Below are 20989 nucleotides of genomic sequence, written 5' to 3'. Positions count from 1 at the left end.
TGGCCAAAAAATAATAATAATAATAAAGTTTAGCTTAAAAAAGACAGATAATTCTTAATTGTCTATATAAAACAGACATACAACCAAGATGGAAAAGACTATTCATAAAATCACTGAAGGAGTACCATTTATGAAGCTAAAAAAATTAATAGCAAACAGACTTTGGAGAACTTGTAAGCCCTAAGTATAAAGATGTATTTTCAATTTAATTGGTGATACACGTTTACTAGGGTTTTTCACATATATGGATATATTCACATACACATACATATATCGCCATGGTTAGAAATGTCCATCACAGCTAAAGGCTACCAAAAATCTAATATATTGGAAAATCACTACTGATGGATTAATTGTTGAAAACAGCTGTATACAGGAAACAACATGTAACATCCCTGAAAAGGCAGACCTTGAAATACATAAGCCAAAAAAGATCATAAAATCATAGAATACTAGGTTAGAAAGAACATAAAGCCCAACCATGCTTCTGAAGCATCTGCCATCTTTGAGGAAGCACAAAGCCGTGAAATGGATATCATAATCGAAAGAAATTCCATGGCACTACTGAAGTGATACCTTAATTTAAAAATTATGGAGAAAAAAACCAAAATATACAATTTTACGCAGATTAATAAGTGCTCCAATACTCATCCACTTAGTCAACAAGCTTTTGTTGAAAGCATTTGTGTGCCACAAAATACTTGCTACATTTGTGGAATAAGATGATAACCAGGGCAGAAATGGTTCCTTCATGGAACATACATTCAAGAAGTCATTAAGATCTAGGTCGACATGTTTCTCAAAATATAGACTGAACCAAAGTCATCCAGGTGCAAGTTCAAAATTCAGATGCTCCATCCCAAGGAATTATGATTCAATAGGTATTGGGTAGAACCCAAGATCTGGTTTTAATAAGCTTTAGTGGAAAGAGTGAGGTTTTGGCTCTGCTATTAATTAGCTATGCAGCTTTGGACACTAGTCACTTAACTTTGTCTCTAAGATGGGAGTAATTCTGTTTAAAAGGTTTATTCTGAAGAATAAAAACATTTTCGAAGTGTTTTGCACAGTACGTTTCACAGGTGTATTCAAAATGGCACCGTGAAAGTCAGAAAATCTGGATTCACACTGAACTCAGATGCTTCCCAAATATACAACAGTGGACAAGTCATTGAAACCTCTGTGAGCTTCAGTTTCTATTTATGTAATTTGTGGGTAGTAATATTTTCACTGTTTACCACAAAGATACTGGAAGAAGAAAAAACAGATATATTTGGTAAGCTGTAAGAAATACCACAGAGGTGATTATAGTAGAGGCTACCAGCAGGTTTTTTAAATTTTATTGAAGTATAGTTGATTTACAATGTTTTAATTCCTGCTGTACAGCAAAGTGACTCAGTTATACATACATTCTTTTCATATTCTTTCCCATTATGGTCCATCACAGGATATTGAATATAGCTCTCTGTGCTATACTGTAGGACCTTGTTGTTTAGCCATTCTATATATAATGGTTTGCATCTGCTAACCCCAGACTCCCAGTCCTTCCCTCCAACCCACCTTCCCCTTAGCAATGACAAGTCTGTTCTCTATGTCTGTGAGTCTGTTTTTGTTTCGTAGTTATGTTCATTTGTGTCATAGTTTAGATTCCACATATAAGTGATTATCATATGGTATTTGTCTTTCTCTTTCTTACTTACTTCACTTGAGACTACCAGCATTGTTAGTCATAGCAAAGTAGACAAAAATATAACCCTTTAAAAAAGAGGGTAAAGACTTTTGTAGGAAAAATTGAGAAGCAATTTTTTACCTTATTTTTCCAACAAAATTTACTTATCTATTCAAGAGTTTGAGTACTGAATGTGTGCCACCTGGGAAATGGTAACTCCCCAGATGTAAATCAGGAATACAGACTCCACAGACATTAATATAAATCTTAACCCCTTTGAGAACTTCACAAAGACAAGTTAGCTACAGTCTCACAAGCCAACAATTGCTGGAAATACTACCCAAAGAATAGAAAACCCTGGATCACCTAGCCCAATACTTAAACATTACTACCCACCAATTACATAAATAGAAACACTGAAGCTCACAGAGGTTCAATGACTTGTCTGTTATGTATTTGGTAAGCATCTGAGTTCAATGTGAAGCCACATTTCCTGACTTTCTAATAAGCCACCGTCGTTTCCCAGCTGCCATTCTGAACACTCTTCAGTACTTAATCTCTTTCTGTAACAATCCCAGCAAGCAATCATCTAATTCCATTGGTCGGCGATCTACCAGTTGTAAGCGAATCACCTGGAAAGCTTTTAAAAATATAGATTCTGAAATTCTGATTCAGTAAGGCCAGGGCAGAGCTCTGGGACCCCTCTGTGCAAAATGCTTCCCAAGCGATTGTGAAGCGAGCGGGAATCTGGCCTCCAGGGATGCTGCACTCTCCAGCCCACTCTGTCTCTGGGCAGCGCAACCAAACTCCAATAGCATTAGGTTGAAATCTTCCCCACTGCAGTTTCCATATTAATTCTAGTTTTACCCTTGGGGCCACACACAACACAAGCCTAATGTGTCTTTAGGCCCTTCAAGCGATCTATATTATGATATGTTTCAAACCTGTTATCACTAAACTTATCCACATCTTTTCATTTATAGTTTGTACCCAGAAGAGCACACCATCCTCGTTTAGAAACCAATGGTGATACTCCTTTATTACAGGAAAAATATTCTCATTAACACAGCTTAAGTGTGCCTTTTACTAAACTGACAACAACATATTATGCTTTACTTCTTTGTAATACCCTTATGAAAAACACCTACTTTGGAATATATTTATTTTGGAGTAATTTTAGGTTTACACAAAAGTGGCACGTGTAGTACAAAAGAGCCCCCATGCCCCCCTCACCCGGTTTCTTTTCCTAATGTTAACATGTACAATACCATAGTACTGAACCAAAAATGAGTTTGCTTAATTACATCTTTTTACACAAATTACTTAACCCATTTCTTTCCTCCTGAACACAGACGTTTGGCTTTTCTTTTATTACATGATGCAAGTATAGGCCCTTACATTTCATCTATTAAGATTCAGGGCAAGATTTCATCTTGCAAGACTTTGACTCAAAGACTCAAGCTTTGAGTTTTACAAGATGAAATGTAATACCCTATACTTGTTAAGATACTGTGAGTCGGGCTTCCATGGTGGCGCAGTGGTTAAGAATCCGCCTGCCAATGCAGGGGACACAGGTTTGAGCCCTGGTCGGGGAAGATCCCACATGCTGCAGAGCAAGTAAGCCCAAGAGCCACAACTACTGAAGCCCGCGCACCTAGAGCCCGCGCTCCGCAACAAGTGAAGCCACCGCAATGAGAAGCCCGCGCACCGCAACGAAGAGTAGCCCCCGCTCGCTGCAACTAGAGAAAGCCCACGCACAGCAAAGACCCAACGCAGACAAAAATAAATAAATTAATTAAAAAAAAAAAAAAAAGATATTCTGAGTCAAGGTTCAGTTAGACAGCATCCACTATTGCCGCTAGATTCTTGCCACACACACATCTGGTGAGTAAGACTTCTATACTTTCATCTTGTTTGACAGGCCTAGGCTCGGGGTAACACACACCTCCCTCGGGTTGCATTAAGCCACTTCTGATGCATACACACCATCAATTAATTACTAATCCAACCAAGTATCTGTACATCCAGTTACTGTGTTACTCTTGCAAAGATATTTCCCTGCCTCAGAAAACTTCAGACACACTGCATCTCTACATTTTTAGTTTGTACTAGTCTAATACACCTTTGTATGTTGTTCTTCAGCTGAGAGACGTAGAGTATCTTCACAGTGGAAGGAATCCATGCACCAAATGACTTTAAAAGTCCTCAAGAAAAAAGGGAACTCTCTTAACATCTACTGGCCACTCACTGAAGCAGTTAATGACCCTGTGTGAAAACTGGTGCCCATAGGAAGTCCACAGAGAATTCCTGATGACTCACGAACTCAAATCAGAAGAAAGAGAAAGGTGGTATTGTAGTATTATCTCCCCGGGAAGAAAAGAATTCAATTTTCCTCATGAAATTAGTTACTGGCCTTAATTATTATAAAGTTTAGTGAACAGAATGGCACAAGATAGCAATTTACTATTGAAATCCTGATTAAAAAGGATAAATTAGACATGTGGACCCAGAGACAGCTACACTCAGCTATATCAATCACTGCCAGAAGATTTTTCTAAACAGCTTACTTCTCCCTCAAAAGATGTGAACAATTTCCAATTCTGTTTATCTCTCAAAACCAGGCTGTGGAATCAGTTTTTAAATTGCAAAATAGAATTGACAATGCTTTCAAGGAAGGTGGCAAACTCACAGCCATCCTATCATACCAGTGAGCTTCTTAAAATGGGAAAGCCATTAAAAATGTCTTTTAAATGGCATCAGACTCTTCAAACTTACCTCATAGTAACTCCGAACTGCATTGCAAAATGCTTCATCAGCTACAATCTGGGTTTCCCCATTGAGGAAGGCCTGGAACCGTTCTTTCAGTAACTGCAATTGCTGCTTGTTAAGCTGCAAGAAAAAGAGGGAATCAGATCAAAAACTAGCCAATCCATGAAACATAATGACTTTTAAAAGTTACACTTGCTACTTGTATCTAAGATTTGATACCTAGAATTAACTTACGGGTCATTTAAAAAATGTAAGTCACTGCCCCACATACTCTGCGATACCTGCTATTGCAATGCAATCCAAATTTCTGCCCCAAACAGAATTCCCGTGATTACTACACTCTAATCCCTTTGTAGAGACAGGAAAAAAAAAAAAAAATCTAAAATTCGAATGAGAAACTAACTGCCAGCTGTCCTGAATAGAGAGAACAGAAGGGACAAGCACTCTTGGAGGTGAGTGGACAACCATCAGCTCTGGACAAAAGGTGACAAGAAAGACAGAGGGACCCAGAGAAAGAATCCTCTGGAAAAGACATCTGTTGTACGCCAAAAGCTTGGATTCCATGAACAAACACACCTCAGTGCCTGAGCTGAGATAAAGGAACGATAAGGAGGAGAAGAGAGAGGCGATGGGGGGCAGTGAGCGCATCTGCAGGCAGGCTAGGGGAAGGCTGTGACTCAGGGAGTAGAGTGGAAGTTCACAACCAGGTTTGTTCACCCTGGGTCTACCCATCACAGTTACGCAGGGTGGGTTAGACACCAACCATGACTTACTAACCATGTCCTCTAGTTATCAGCTACAAGAAGAGGCAGCTACTTCATTTGCAGGGCTCACTACAAAACGAGAACGAGGAGCTCCTCGTTGAAAACATTAATTTCAATACAGCAGCAAAAGAGCATTAAACCAAGCACGGGCCCCTTCTAAGCAGGAGCGCCACGTGGCTGCACAGGTTCACCCGCACGAAGCCAGCACCGACTACGGAGGTATCCACTTCACTAGAGGCAGGGTGCATCGGGTCAAGCAGAAGCATATTTGTTTAACGCTTAACTGGAGACAGAGCGTAGTCTTGCAGATAAAACAACAAATCCTGAGCTATATAAGGAACAGGAAGGAGTGATCTTTCCATTTCAGTCATCCTCATCAGACTGTTAAAGAACTCAGCCCAGTTCTGGATTCTACAGAGAGATGTGAAGCATTTGGAAACATGCGGAGGATAAAATGATTAAAGGATTAGAAAGACTAAACAAACTGGTATGATTTGGCTTCCCAAAGAAGGCTGATGTGAAGTAAGTTTAAAACTGTTCAAAAGGCTTACTAAAATGCCATTCAAATATGAGACAAGCTCTTTCAAAACACGGGTTTGATTTAGGAGTCTAATAAACAAGACAGCCTATAAAGAAACTGCTGCTGGTAGTAACAGACTGATAAAGAAGTGCCCTATCGTGCTGCAGTGTAAAAAAACCCTTGCCCCGAGCAGTGGATAGAGAAGACCATTCCATTTCTTTAGTAAGGTTATCTTCTTCATTTTAGGGAAAGCTAAACGAAGCTGAAAAGCAGGAATGTCACCACTATATTACACTCTCCATTTCTATAATATGAAGAGAATGAAAGCAGGAACCTTTTGTGTATGTGTACTAGCAAGGCAAATTAAGCCCAGGCCTTTAGCTCTCTAAACTTGGTTCACAAAAGGGACCAGATGGAAGTAGGACAGCAATTGCTGAGAATGAAATGGCTGAGAGCACTCTAGTTGCCAAGCCCTGGGAACCGCCAAGAAGGGCTTCAACTTGCAAACCAACTGTCCAGGTAAAATAATGTAAATGGAAATGTACACGGGGGAATGACAATGACCTGGAGGGGACCTTAATGATCATCTGCCCCAACTCCCTCATTCGATAAATAAAATAAATATTGTTCAAAAACTAGAACCTAGGGATATCTTCCTTCAATTTTCTTCTTTCAGAGGCATTTTGTTCTTTAAGAACTCCTCTAAATCTTTGCAATTTCTAGTTTGCCAGTGTTTAAGTTTAGCCATTGTGTCAGTGAGTTATGTTTTGGTGATTATGGTGTGGAAAATTCATGCATATGAATCAAGAGAAGGAGATGTGCACAAACCATCTTCTTGGAAACTCTAACAATGGTGGTGTAGTTCACAAAACATGCCAGAGGCACCTGGCTAAGTATCAGGCTTCAACTTTTTTATGAATAAAAATTACTGCAGTTACATTTAAGACATAAAATGACAGCCATATCATAACGATATACAAACAGTCAATAAATGGATACTCTTATTAGTACAGAGAAAAGGTCTACAATTCCACATAAAAGAGATAGGAAGGAAAAAAGGCAATTTAAAATCTAGCAGTGGGAAAGCAGTCAGAAAGAATTTCCTAAAAGCTACTGGCATTATCAAAATAAACTATGCTATACATCAACAGATAGAGACCAATGTAATAGACCCAAAAAATAGATCCAAATACAACCAGAAGTGTACTATAAAATACCTTTATTGCACCTCAAATCAGTAGTAAAAGATGGTTTCTTCAATCGATCTTAGAATAACTGGGTAGCCATGGAGAAAAATATTAAATTGGACCATAACACATGGTTACAGCCCAAATGAATTAAAACTTCTCATGTAAAAAAGACCAAACTGTAAAGTTATTAGAAGAAATGGGAGAATTCCTTTAAACACGGGCATTAGAAAGATCTTTTTAAGCATGAATCAACATCTACAGGTCATAAATTTAGCTGCCTAAACATTAAAAATAAATTTGGTATTGTAGTAATCATTTTGCAATATATGTGTATCAAATCATCACATTATACTCCTTAAACTTATACAATGTTATGTCAATTATATCCTTTTTTTAAAAAATAAATAAATTTAGCATGGCAAAACATACCATAAATAAAATCATTGGAAAAAAAGACGTACCAGAAAAAAAAAAAAATACTTGCAACTCATACCCTAAAGAGCTAGTTTTCAAACATATAGATCCTAGAAATTGACAAGAGTCTAACCTATAAGCCAACAGAAAGACAGACAACATAGATGCACTCAGAGAAATGACTCAAGCTATGAAAGCATGCCTAACTTACTTTACATTTTTCTTTTCCGAATGAAGTCTACCTGAGAGTGGAAGGATCCTGGGAAGATGGTGGAGCAGGAAACACCAGAAATCTGTCTCCCACCCTAGACAACAACTGCATCGGCAGTATGTGTCTGATGTAAATATGTTGGAACTCTGGAGTATATTTAAAGGCTTGCAACATGAAAGGGAAGGCTTGACTGGAAACTGCAGTTAACTCTAATCAATTTCACCTCTGCACAGTAGCACTTCCCACCCCTCAAGCCCCACATTAGCAAAAAACAAAACAAAACCAAAAAATGCCGACCACCTTAACTTTTCATAAATAAAGGAGTAAATAATACTACATCCAAACAGTGGTAATACTATTAGCTTTATAAAATAGTATGACAAAGTTCTCTTATGTACTGATGTAAAAATGTCCTCAAAATATCTCGGGGAAGGAAACAGTATAGAACAGTATTTAAAATAAGCCACCACTTCCACAGAAAAGGGACAAAAATCAGAACATGTATTTGCTTCCAAACACAGACAAACTATGGAAGAAGGATGGCCTTGGACACTGGACAGATGGAAAATAAGGATGAAAAAGATCTTTCAACCTATATCACTTTATTCATTTTAAGTTTTAAATCACAGGACCCTTCTTACATACTCAAATTTTAATTTACATTTAAATTAAGCTTTAATAGCCACTTTACACATTTTTAAACTCAGAACAATTATGACTCATTGCAGATAGTTTAAATCTGATCATCCTGCAGAAAGACTGAACAAACCAACTGACTTTTTTTTATTTCTCCTTTCAGGTATAAGATTTGAACTTGACTGTATATCCACACCGCCCCCCCCCCTTTTTTTTTTTTTTTTAACATTTCAAGGTTGAGGATTTCAAAGAAACAGAAAGAGTCAGAAAAGAACCATAATAATCATGCTATTCAACATTCTAATCAATGCATTAATCTTTACAAAATCCATACCAAGTGGTCTCTCGGTCTCCATAAAACTAAAATACACACAGACATACACACCCTACCTTTATACCTTGCAATGAAGCCTACTTTAATTTTAGACAACTATAAAGGATTGAAACCTGCTTCCTTATGCCTTCCATAAATCCTAGTTCTATACTACCTACGACCAAACAAACTAAACGTTACTTTGCTTCTTCAACATAGCAACTCAGGAAGTTGGAGACAAGTACTAGATTATTTGAGTCTTCTCTTTCCTAGAATAAACTTTACCAGTTCTCCCAGCATCCTAAGAGTACGCTCCAGTTTGCCCATAAATAAAGCATTACACAGTTAAATAAAACTTATTTACATAAAACTAAATATAAGAAAGTACTTTGAAAGCTATAACATCATGAAACTCATTACAACAGCCATGTCCCTTCCAAAATATACTCAACAGACTGAAGATGATTCTCCTAGGATCATGTGGCCAACACAGAGACAAGTGGGAGGGCCACTTCTCACATTCTAAGTACTCTATGTCTATTAATTCAAACTAAAAACAAATTAACTCTTCTTGGCAGTCACATCAACTGACTCACATCGTGCTTATGATCAACAAAAATTCTAAAACATTCTTACATGTGCTTCATTGAGCCATGTTTCCATCCTGGCTAGATTTATTTGGTCCATTGTTCCAGGTGATTCATTTTTTTCTTTAGAATTCTGATTCCTTCACCCTACGACCAAAGAACCCTCCTAGTTTTGTTATACCACTAACATAATAATGCGCTATCCATATTCTTCATCCAGATCATTATAAAAATATTCATCAATTCAGGATTAAGCAAGAGGGAAACCTGTCATATGCATACCTCCTGTCTGACACAACCAATTAACATTTTGGAGGGCAGCTGGTTTTATTAGTCAGCCTATATTTTAGTTTTGCCCATATACTGTCTTCACCCTAGTATATTTACTATTGAATGAATAAAATATTTTTCAAAAGTAAAAAAACGGACCACCAGAAATTATCTAATGGGAATTTTAAGAAGAGCTTTTTATATGAAACCAAATTGCAAAACCTTAACTAGAACATAAATATCCTTGCAAACATCTAAATACCACCAAGAGATTTACCTTATAAAAAGAACATTTCAAATACTGACAGTAAAAGCTAAGTTTCATAAATCTTGGCTGGCAGTGATAATTTACCCATAATAATAGTGGCCTCAGAAAAAATGCTTAATTTCTTGAGTTCAGAGATGTCTTATGCAACCTAGAGTGTTTTTTGTTTTTGGAGGGGTTTTTTGTCCCTGTTCAAATCATATCCTAGCCTTTTCATTCTAAGTCATGATCAGCTGAAGCCTTATGCCTGGATCTTGACTGCAGCAGAAGACCACCCATTATGCTACTCAGGAACCTGGCAACCACTGCTGTGCAGAGCCTGCCTTGCCCTGCAGCCCCGTCATGAGTCGGAACACTCATGGTGGGGCTGCATTACCTCCTGGTAAGTGAAGGAGGCCAAGGTCAGACTCTATAGCACAGTGGCAGGTGACCAGTGGGTACGTACCTCCTCCGGGAGGGTGGGTGTCGGTGTGCGCACATACTTTAAAGAAAGTAGAAAGACAGGCACTTCTCAAGGACGTAAAAGGATTTATTCCAGGCACAGATGGTCTCTGAAATGCACAAAGGCATAACTTTAACACCCGTTAATGAGATACAGCAAAAGACATTAGCAGGAAAAGACTATAGGATAGGTATTGTTTTCTTTTTCCCTTCCTATGGACACTCTACCAGAAAGATCTGCATAAAACCACTGGGGCAAAATCATCAGAGCCTTTCTGAAACAGACCTCCCCAAACTGCACGTCGGAAGAGAACAACAAAGAGCCTCTGGCCCATTTCACACGTTATAATACCCTGTGGGAGTCACTGCTATTAACAATTTCCTATCCAAATAATTTCTCACTCTCTTCTACAGGTGCAGATACTTGGGACAGTGAATATGCCCATCTAAGACTACAAATACCAGCCTCACTTGACAGTGGACATGGTCAAGTGACTAAGTTAAAGCCAACAAGATGTAGGCAAAAGTATATGTGACTTGCAGGAAACCATAAACAATAGCTAAAGCAAGCACTTTTTGCCTCTTTCTCTTTCTTCTTTTGCCACTGGCTGGAATTTGATGTGCTAGCTGGGAATATCAGCTTGGCCCATGAAGATGGTGAAGCAACAAAATGAGAGCCTGAGACTCTCCCAAATGTGAAGCAGCCATTACAACACCGGACTGCCACCTCCCTCCCAACTTCCTTTATGTGAGAGAGAGATAAGCATCTACAGGTACAGATCACTCTTGGGGGGGAGGGAGGGGCTTGGGCTCACTGGTCATATGTGACGGAACCAAATCCTAACTGATAGAAATCCCAATGAGATACCCCGTCAGGGAGAAAATGCCACAGCACTACCATCCCTGGCTAGTAGGTTTATCTCAATTTACTCTAAAACAAAATCTTCTTTCCATATGTTATCTTATATGGAAAAACTCCTTATCCAGTGAACTTGCCCCAATGAACAGGGAACACCAGATTCTAAGTGCCTGAGGTAGACTAAAAATAAAGTTTGTTTGACAGAGTTCTATTGTCCCACAGTATGGAAAAGGGGAAATTTTAGAAAGCCCCAAATTTGCAAATACTGCTTTAACATATTTTATAATAAAAGGTATACTAAATGATGAGTACAGAGCAGAAAAATCCCATTGCACTGTGGACAAATGGCTCCCAGGCTAGGCTTGCCCAGCTGCTAAGTGTGACTTCTATCCACACTCTCACTGACCTCCTAGTTGAATTAAAGCCTCAGCAAAATTACAAGTCATTACAGGGGACTGGCTTGGGGGAGGGGAGCTCCTGGTGAACACTGAAACTAGGGAAGTTAAATCCATGATTCTATGAATTTCCTTGCTGCATTGTACTGAGCACATTTCACGCATGTCTCATTAAATCTCCCTAAATCTTCTAGAAAGTTCATCCTCATTTCACAAATGAGGAAGTTAAGCATCTCACCTAATGTCACATCTAGGAAGTGACAAGGGCAGAATCTCAACCAGTATCCTGATCTAAAGCCTATATTCTTTCCAACCTCCATATTATTCTGTTTCCCTCACAGCCACATTTTTTTTTTCAATAAGAGGTGTGTAATTCCTGCATGTATTTGCTTATTTAAGTCCCCCCACTACAATAAAACTAACTTTAGGATAAGAACTTGATTGTACCTCACAGCACTAATCCCATTCTAAAATAGTGCCTCAAACCACTACAGTGGATGAGAAAACAGCCTATCATAGATATCTTTACTCATTTCATTATTTAACAAGGTTATATATGACTAACAGGGCATTAGAGTGAGTAAGAGCACAGGCTCTGGTTTAAGACTACTGTCTGTATCCAGGATCCACCCAAAATTTGTAGGGTCTTCCACGGGTCACTTAACCTCAAGTTGTTCACCTAGACAACGAGGAGACTAATAATGCACATTTAGTAGGGTTGTTGTCAGAAACATGTGGTGTGGACTTTCCTGGCGGTACAATGGTTGAGATTTCACCTTCCAATGGAGGGGGTGAGGGTCTGATGCGTGGTTGGGGAGCTAAGACCCCACATGCCTCGTGGCCAAAGAAACAAAACACAGAAGCAATACTGTAACAAATTCAACAGACTTTAAAAATGGTCCACATCAAAAAAATTCTTAAAAAGAAACACACGGTGATGTTATTTCAACAACTAAAGAAGCAGCAGACAATGCTGAATCTTAACATGGATGCAGGTAAAAGCCTCTCAGATAGTCTCATCCACCAGAGGGCAGAGAGCAGAAGCAAAAAGAACTACAATTCCTGCAGCCTGTGGAACAAAAACCACATTCACAGAAACACAGACAAAATGAAAAGGCAGAGGACTATGTACCAGATGAAGGAACAAGGTAACACCCCAGAAAAACAACTAAATGAAATGGCCTCCATTTTTTTGATCCACCTCCTAGAGTAATAGAAATAAAAACAAAAATAACAAAATAACAAATGGGACCTAATGAAACTTCAAAGCTTTTGCACAGCAAAGGAAACTACAAACAAGATGAAAAGACAACCCTCAGAATGGGAGAAAATATTTGCAAATGAATCAACAAAGGATTAATCTCCAAAATATACATAACAGCTCATGCAGCTCAATATTAAAAAAACAAACAACCCAATCCAGAAATGGGCAGAAGACCTAAATAGACATTTCTCCAAAGAAGACATACAGATGTCCAAGAAGCACATGAAAAGCTGCTCAACATCACTAATTATTAGAGAAATGCAAATCAAAACTACAACGAGGTATCACCTCACACCAGTTAGAATGGGCATCATCAGAAAATCTACAAACAACAAATGCTGGAGAGGGTGTGGAGAAAAGGGAACCCTCTTGCACTGTTGGTGGGAATGTAAATTGATACAGCCACTATGGAGACCAGTACGGAGGTTCCTTAAAAAACTAAAAATAGAATTGCCATATGACCCAGCAATCCCACTACTGGGCATATACCCAGAGAAAACCGTAATTCAAAAAGACACATGCACCCCAATGTCATTGCAGCACTATTTACAACAGCCAGGTCATGGAAGCAACCTAAATGCCCATCGACAGACGAATGGATAAAGAAGATGTGGTACATATATACAGTGGAATATTACTCAGCCATAAAAGGGAACGAAATTGGGTCATTCGTAGAGACGTGGATGGGTCTAGAGACTGTCACAGAGAGTGAAGTAAGTCAGAAAGAGAAAAACAAATGTTGTATATTAACACATATATGTGGAATCTAGAAAAATGGTACAAGTGAACAGGTTTGCAAGGCAGAAATAGAGACACAGATGTAGAGAACAAATGTATGGACACCAAAGGGGGTAAGTCGGGGTGGGGGGTGGTGGGATGAATTGGGATTTGGGGATTGACATATATACGCTAATATGTATAAAACAGATAACTAATAAGAACCTGCTGTCTAAAAAATAAATCAATTAAATTAAATTAAAAAAAAAAAAAGATGGATGCAGATGAACAATCAACAATAGACTGTCCAGAGCTGGGTTGTCCCATCTAGGAGCCATTAACCACACGTGGCTACTGAGCACTTGAAATGTTGCTAGCCCAAGTCAACACATGCTCTATGTCGAAACACATACTGGATTCAAATACTCTACACAAGAAAAAGAAGATTATGAAACATCTCACTAACACTTGCATAGTGGTTACATGTTGAAAAAATGTTTTGGATACATGGGGTAAAATAAATTATTAACATGACCTTTATCATTTTAATAATGTTTTAATATTGCTACTAGAAAAATCTGAAGTACCTATGTGGCTCCCGCTATATTTCAATTGAACAGCACCAGTATAGAGAAATGTGCAAGATGGTGAAATGCCCCTTGAAGACACAAGTGAACGAGGCCTCGCTGCACCATGCAAAACATGGGTGGCCTCACTCACAGCAGCAGGCCCCACAGTATAAATCTTGTGACGAAGTCTGTGGTATAAGTGATTGAAGAGAAACTGAACAAAGGCCAAAATGCAAAACCTAGGTATTTGCCTAGCATTTTTCACTGTCAGAGAGTGAAGTAGGTGTTATTAGTCCCATGTTATGGATAAGAAAACAGAGAGGTTAAGATACAAAATCAGTTCGCTCATAGAACTAGGACCCTAACCTAGGTCTCTCCTGAATCCAAGCCCACATTTTTTACCCAACCCTGCGTGCCCCCATCCCATTGGCATGTCCTTATATGACTGAGTCTTCATTCAGCCTAGTCTTACAAAAGACAATCAAGCTAAGTGCTGAGGAGTTATTCAACAGGACTGTCTCATATTCCTGAACATGGCGATAGGTAGGTAAGAGAGAAAACTGGCAAGTCTTGTTGCTGATTATCCTCCCCAAACCTGCTTTTTCATTAGCATCTGTTTCACCCACCAGAGTGAAACAGATCTATGACAATAACTTCTAATCGTCCCCATTAATAACATAACCTCATCAAAAGCAAAACCAATTGTGATGGTTAATTTTATGTGTCAACTTGACTGAACAAGGGGATACCCAGAAAGCTGGTAAAAAGTTATTTCTGAGTGTGTCTATCATGGTGTTTCTAGAAGAGATTAGCATTTGATTCAGTAGACCGAGTAAAGAGATCCACCCTCACCAACGTGGGCAGGCATCACATAATTCACTGACAGCTGAATACAACAAAAAAGGTTAAAGAATGGCAAATTCTCTCTCTTTCCTTGAGCTGGGAGGTCAATCTTTTCTGGCCCGGGGACATCAGAGCTCCTGCTTCTTGGGGCCTTTCGACTCAGACTGAAGTATATCACAAGCTTTCCTGGCTTCTCCAGCTTGCAGAGGGCAGACTGTGGGACTTTTTGGCCTCCATACTGCATGAGCCAATTCCTATATGATGTTTATATATATAATCTCCTATTGGGCTTCTATCTCTAGAGAACCCTGACTAATACACCAATCACCAAAAATAATAACAGCCTTAGCAATCTAGCAATTCAGAGATAACTGGGGGCTGGGAGTCGGGGGCAGGGTAGAAGTTTCGAAGAGAAACAAACCTTAGGAGCTACTCTGAGAACTTCTTACTACAACCAAAAGTCACTCCTTCCCCCATTAAGGTCTGACAAAAATCAATAAGCCTTCCTCAACCAAGTAGTCTGGGAAGTTTACTATGGAAAAAAGGCAGGAATAGGAGATAGTTCAGGACAAGCTTTTCTACCTTATAGTCCTACAAAGTCAGAAGAGTCTGTCGTCATGAGCCATCTTTCAAACTCTAGTCAATGGTTTCCTACAAATAACACTAGTGAATTATGTCAAGGTACATCATGAGGGAACTGCCCTTTTGAGACAATATAATTTCCCCTTGACTAAATTTAATGTGTAATTTAATACCCAGTAGCTTATACTAATACCCAATAGGTTATACTAATTGACAACTTACTACATAAGAAGCACATTTCTAACCTCATTACAAGTATTATTTCAAACTTCCTATAAGGTGGATTTTTTGTTTCAAATAGGAGGAAGCGAAGACCCAGAGAAATTAAAAGTGGTCCAGTTCATGCGATTTGGGGGCAGGGACAGGTACACCTACCAGCATGCTCTTAGCCACTGGCTACCCTTGGGGTTTCTTCTGGAACTCCCCAAATCACATCTCCATACCCAGGTAAAGACACGGGGCTACCAGAGCCTAGGAAAGCGGGACATGGGATTTGATCGGACTGAAGAGGCAAGTAAAAGCTCCCCTTCTTCCCATTTACCTCCAAAACATCATCTCATTCTCATCCACATTACTGAGCCTTTGCAAACACTTCCCCCTGCCTGGAATATCCTTTCATCCTTTAGGAACATAACTCAGATGAAACCTCCTAGAAATCATCTTCCTTCAGCTCCCCCCAAATTAAGTCATCCCAACCTCTCTGTCACTTCTGCACCTCATACATTCATCTATCATTTGCTGAATGTGGCTTTCTCCTTACTAGGGTACAGACCCCTTAAACAGCAATGCCAGTCATCTCTGTATCCCCCTTCCCCACTTAGTACAATGTTTGTTGATTGTGAATTTATCTATTGGTGAAGAAAATCCAGAGTGGAAGACAATATCACCATTCACTACTGCTTTTCTGGGAATGTATCCTGTCACAGCCATTGACAAAAGACACTAGCAGTGATATAATTGAGGGAGGAATAGGGAACAAACAGTCTTAGAAAAGAATTCCAAGATAGCTTATGTGTTGTCCAAATAATAAGTTCCTGGCCAGACTTGGTGAGGCCTGCAGAAAAAGCAAAGGATTTCTCAGTTGAGCTGCAGTGTGAGTGGCTCTGTTATGCAGATGATATTGTTCTCAGGGAGGAAGAACTTTGTGCCTCAGAACCATCTGGTATTTCATGACAAAGTTCCGTATGCTGAAAACATATTTGCAAGAAACAGTGATTTTATATTCATTATAAGGAATTCAGACAGGCTCAGCAGTAGACACATGCTGGCCTAAAAGCTCAGACACACTGACCAGCTCCAAGCCACACAACGGCCTTTTCCAGTAGATAGTAAGCAGTTCGAAATAGTTCCTTTTGAAAGAAGAAAACATGATATAAATTTGCTTTCCAAAGAAGTGTTTGAAGTTTTTACTTTCTTTCTAAAGTAGGTATGTCATGGAGGAGAAATGTCTCGCTATAAAGGAAAAACAGAAGAATAGGAAGGAAGGTAAGGAACTTTCAGCTTGCCATCTTTGTGGACCCATCCTTCTGACACACACAGTGGTACAATCTAATAAGAAAAGCATTAAGTCTACCTTACTCCTTTAATTTAGTGAGGGTGCATTTGACTGAAAGTTGCAGAAGCCCCAACTCAAAATAGTCTGTTAAACAATAAAAAGGCTGATTATCACATTTCTCAACAAGTCCAAAGGTAAGAGGGTTCCAGAGTCAGTTAACTTGGTCACTCGATGAAGTCACCAAGGGCCCAAGCCTTATCAGTAAGTCTATATCCTCCATATGTTGGCTTGTTCTCAGATTTACTGTCTCCAAAGTCGTCCATATTAACTCTATGCAAAGCATCCTCACAACAATAACCAAGGATTGAAGAAAATATTTTCATTCTGAAAAATGGAAAGAGGGAGGAGAAAACTTTCCCAGAAACAGCACACCCTCCAGCAGATCTTCCCCCACAGGTCACTGGCCAGAAATGATTCATGCATCCATTCCTAAAGAAACCACTGAGGGAAAGTAAAGGAAATATCATGACTGACCAATGAAAAGTCACCCAGAGGCAAGAAGAATCCAGCCACTCCTGTATAAAAATACGGACTATATATCTGAATAAAACCAAAGGCCTGTTAAGGAAGAAGAGTAGCTAGAGGATGGCTACTGTGTGGGCAACGCACTGCTGTTCTGTCCTGACCTGTCCAATAAGGAGGCCTGAACTGGAAAACCACACTCAAAATATCAAGACTAATATCTCCTTATGTCTAACACAAATTCCCTAAGAAATAACAAAATTCTACCTCTACCTAGAACAGAAATCTTAGCTGCAACAACTTTAAAAATTTCAAAATAAGTTAAATCATATTGATTACTGCATTTATATCTACATACTTAGGGACAAAAATGCCAGGGTCACATTGCTCCCTTAACAATGAAAATTATTTCGTATTTATTTCCTTCTTTAACTTTACAAAATTTATCCAGCAAAAAAATGTTATACTACCTCTAAGACATCATATATGTTGGCAAACTCAAGGATTTGTGAAGATTAAACAGATAAAAATCCTCTTCAAGAGCAACATTAAAAGAACTGAACACCTAGACTAGCATGATATAAATACTTGCTTTAGACTTTTGGATTCTAAAACCAATTCTGAATTCAAGTACAGAAGACTGCTGATAAATAAAGGCAAATGCTTAGCACATTTGTTCACCAAGTGAGGTCAAATAAGGAGAATATATAATGATTTTCTGATTAAGAGAGAAAAACAAAATGAGGGTCTATTCTACTACTTACGAAGCTAGTTTTCAAGTGATAAACAAGATAAAAAACAAACAGGTAGAGGGAGTTTCAAGGATGGCAGAGTAGAAGGACCCTGAGCTCACCTCCTCTCACAGACACGCCAAAATTACAACCATTTACAGAACAACTAGGGGGCGGCTCCACCTACCAGTGGTCCGACACCAGCTCTGGGACATCTGGGCCCTGCAGCCAGACCACAGGACATGGCTCTGCTCACTAGTGGGCAGGTACCAACCTCAGGATCACCTGGACCCCAACTCCGCCCTCCAGTGAGCCAGCACTAGCCCCAGGAACCCCGAGGGTTCCCCAGCCAGCCACCTCATGAACCAACCCGCCAATCAGCAGTTGGCAGCCTCAGAAGAAGGCAGGAGCTGGCAGCCAACCAAACCAGGAGCTGGCCATGCCTACCAGACCACCCATAGTAGTCAGCCTGTCACAACCAAAGGATCCACACAGCCCACTTGGAGGGCAATCCTAGAGCATATAGCTCTAGTGACTAGAGGGGAATGCACTGCTAGGATACATAGGATGTCTCCAACAAACCGTTACTTCTCCAAGGTTGGGAAATGTAACTAACTTACCAGATACCTAGAAATAAAAAACAACAAGTTAGGCAAAATGAGGCAACAGAGGAACAAGTTCCAAATGAAGGAACAAGAACTAAGTGAGGTGGAGATAAGCAATTTACCCAAGAAAGAGTTCAAGGTAATGGTGTAAAGATGATCGAAGATGACAGGAGAAGAAGACTGGATGAGCAGGGCAAGAAAGTTAGAATTTTTTTTTTTAACAAAGGAAAAATATAAAGGACAACCAAACAGATGAAGAATATAATAAGTGACATGGAAAATACACTAGATGGAATTAACAGTAAACTAAGTGACACAGAGGAATAGATCACTGAGCTGCAGGACAGTCATGGAAATCACTGAAGCTGAACAGAATAAAAGAAAAAAGAAAAAGGAAAAAGAAATGAGGGCAGGACTTTCCTGGCGGTCCAGTGGTTGAGACTCCGTGCTTCCAATACAGGGGGCATGAGTTCGATCCCTGGTCAGGGAACTAAGATCCCACATGCCATGTGGTGCAGCCAAAAAAAAAGAAAACTAGGGAAAAAAAAAAGACGAAGGCAATTGGAGACCTCCAGGACAACATCAAATGTTCCAACATTCAGGTTATAGGGGTTCTAGAAGGAGAAGCAAGAGAGAAAGGGGCAGAGAACATATTTAAAGACATAATAGCTGAAAATTTCCCTAACTTGGGAAAGGAAACAAAGCACAGAGTCCCAAACAGGATCAACCCAAAGAGGGCCACACCAAAATGCACTGTAATTAACACAGCAAATATTAAAGAAAAAGAAAATATTAAAAGTAGCAAGGGAAAAACAACATTAGATTTAAAAAAGAACCCCCCCCATAAGGCTATCAACTGACTTTTCAGCAGAAACTCTGCATGCCAGAAGGGATCGACACTAAATATTTAAAGTGATGAAAAGGAAAAACCTAAAACCAAGATTACTCTACCCAGCAAGGCCCTCATTCAGATTTGATTGAGAGATCAAAAGTATACAGCCAAGCAAAAGCTAAAAGAGTTCAGCACCACCTGAACTGCTTCACAAGGAATGTTAAAAGGATTTCTGTAGGTGAAAAAGAAAAGGCCAAAACTATAAACATAAAAGTTACAAAAGGGAAAGTCTCACCAGTAAAGGCAAATATGCAGTAAAGGTAGTAAGTCAACTATGTACAATACTAGCACAGGAAAGTTTTTTTAAAAAGTAATAAAATCACTATATCCATAATAAGCAATCAAGGCATACACAAAACAGATGTAAACAAAAATAGTAATTGTGAAAGGAAGAGAATTTAAAATGGAGGGTTGTTAAAATACATTTGAAATTAAGAGATACATATCTATAGATTGCTATATATAAACCTCATGTTAACCAAAAACCAAAATTCTGTCATAGATACACAAAAAAGAGAAAGGGGGCTTCCCTGGTGGCACAGTGGTTGAGAATCTGCCTGCCAATGCAGGGGACACGGGTTCGAGCCCTGGTCTGGGAAGATCCCACATGCCACGGAGCAACTAGGCCCGTAAGCCACAACTACTGAGCCTGCGCGTCTGGAGCCTGTGCTCCGCAACAAGAGAGGCCGCGACAGTGAGAGGCCCGCGCACCGCGATGAAGAGTGGCCCCCACTTGCCGCAACTGGAGAAAGCCCTGGCACAGAAACGAAGACCCAACACAGCCAAAAATAAATAATAAATAAATAATAAATAAATTTAAAAAAAAAAAGAGAAAGGATCCAAACACTAAAGATGGTCATCAAATCACAAGGGAAGAGAACAGAAGGAGAAGAACAAAAAAGAACTACAAAAACAACCCCAAAACAATTAACCAAATGCCAGTAAGTACATACATATCAATAATCATTTTAAATGTAAATGGATTAAATACTCCAGTCAAAAGAGAGTGGCTGAATCAATACAAAAGCAAGACACATATGCTGCTAACAAGAGACTCACTTCAGATCTAAGGACACATGCAGAATGAAGGTTAGGGGGTGGAAAAAGGGATTCCATACAAATGGAAATCAGAAGAAAGCCAGGGTAGCAATACTTATATCAAACAAAATAGACTTTAAAACAAAGACTGTTACAAGAGACAAAGAAGGACATTACATAATGATTAAGGGATCAATCCAAGAAGAAAATATAATAATTATAAATATATATGCACCCAACACAGGACCACCTAAATATATAAAGAAAATATTAACAGACAAAAGGGAGAAATCCACAGTAACACAATAATACTAGGGGACTTTAACACCCCACTGACATCAATGGACTGATCATCCAGACAGAAAGTCATTAAGGCAACACTGGCCTTACACTAACAATGAAAGATCAGAAAGAGAAATTAAAGAAACAAT

The 20989-nt window shown here is 39.2% G+C and overlaps 1 protein-coding gene across 14 annotated transcripts in view; it reads right to left on the bottom strand.

Annotated features, from left to right (window-relative positions):
• Positions 1–20989, bottom strand: part of CADPS2 (calcium dependent secretion activator 2) — a 545377-nt gene that overhangs the window by 403703 nt on the left and 120685 nt on the right. For all 14 annotated transcript variants that reach the window (XM_057549848.1, XM_057549852.1, XM_057549849.1 and 11 more), the window contains exon 2: positions 4442–4555. In XM_057549848.1, the coding sequence (XP_057405831.1) occupies positions 4442–4555 (114 nt within the window). The remainder of the gene's footprint in view (positions 1–4441; positions 4556–20989) is intronic.

This window comes from Balaenoptera acutorostrata, chromosome 7 (genome assembly GCF_949987535.1).
Source record: "Balaenoptera acutorostrata chromosome 7, mBalAcu1.1, whole genome shotgun sequence".
Taxonomy (NCBI): Eukaryota; Metazoa; Chordata; class Mammalia; order Artiodactyla; family Balaenopteridae; genus Balaenoptera; species Balaenoptera acutorostrata.
The sequence above is the reverse complement of the archived record's forward strand: the minus strand, read 5'-3'. Positions and strand labels throughout refer to the sequence as shown.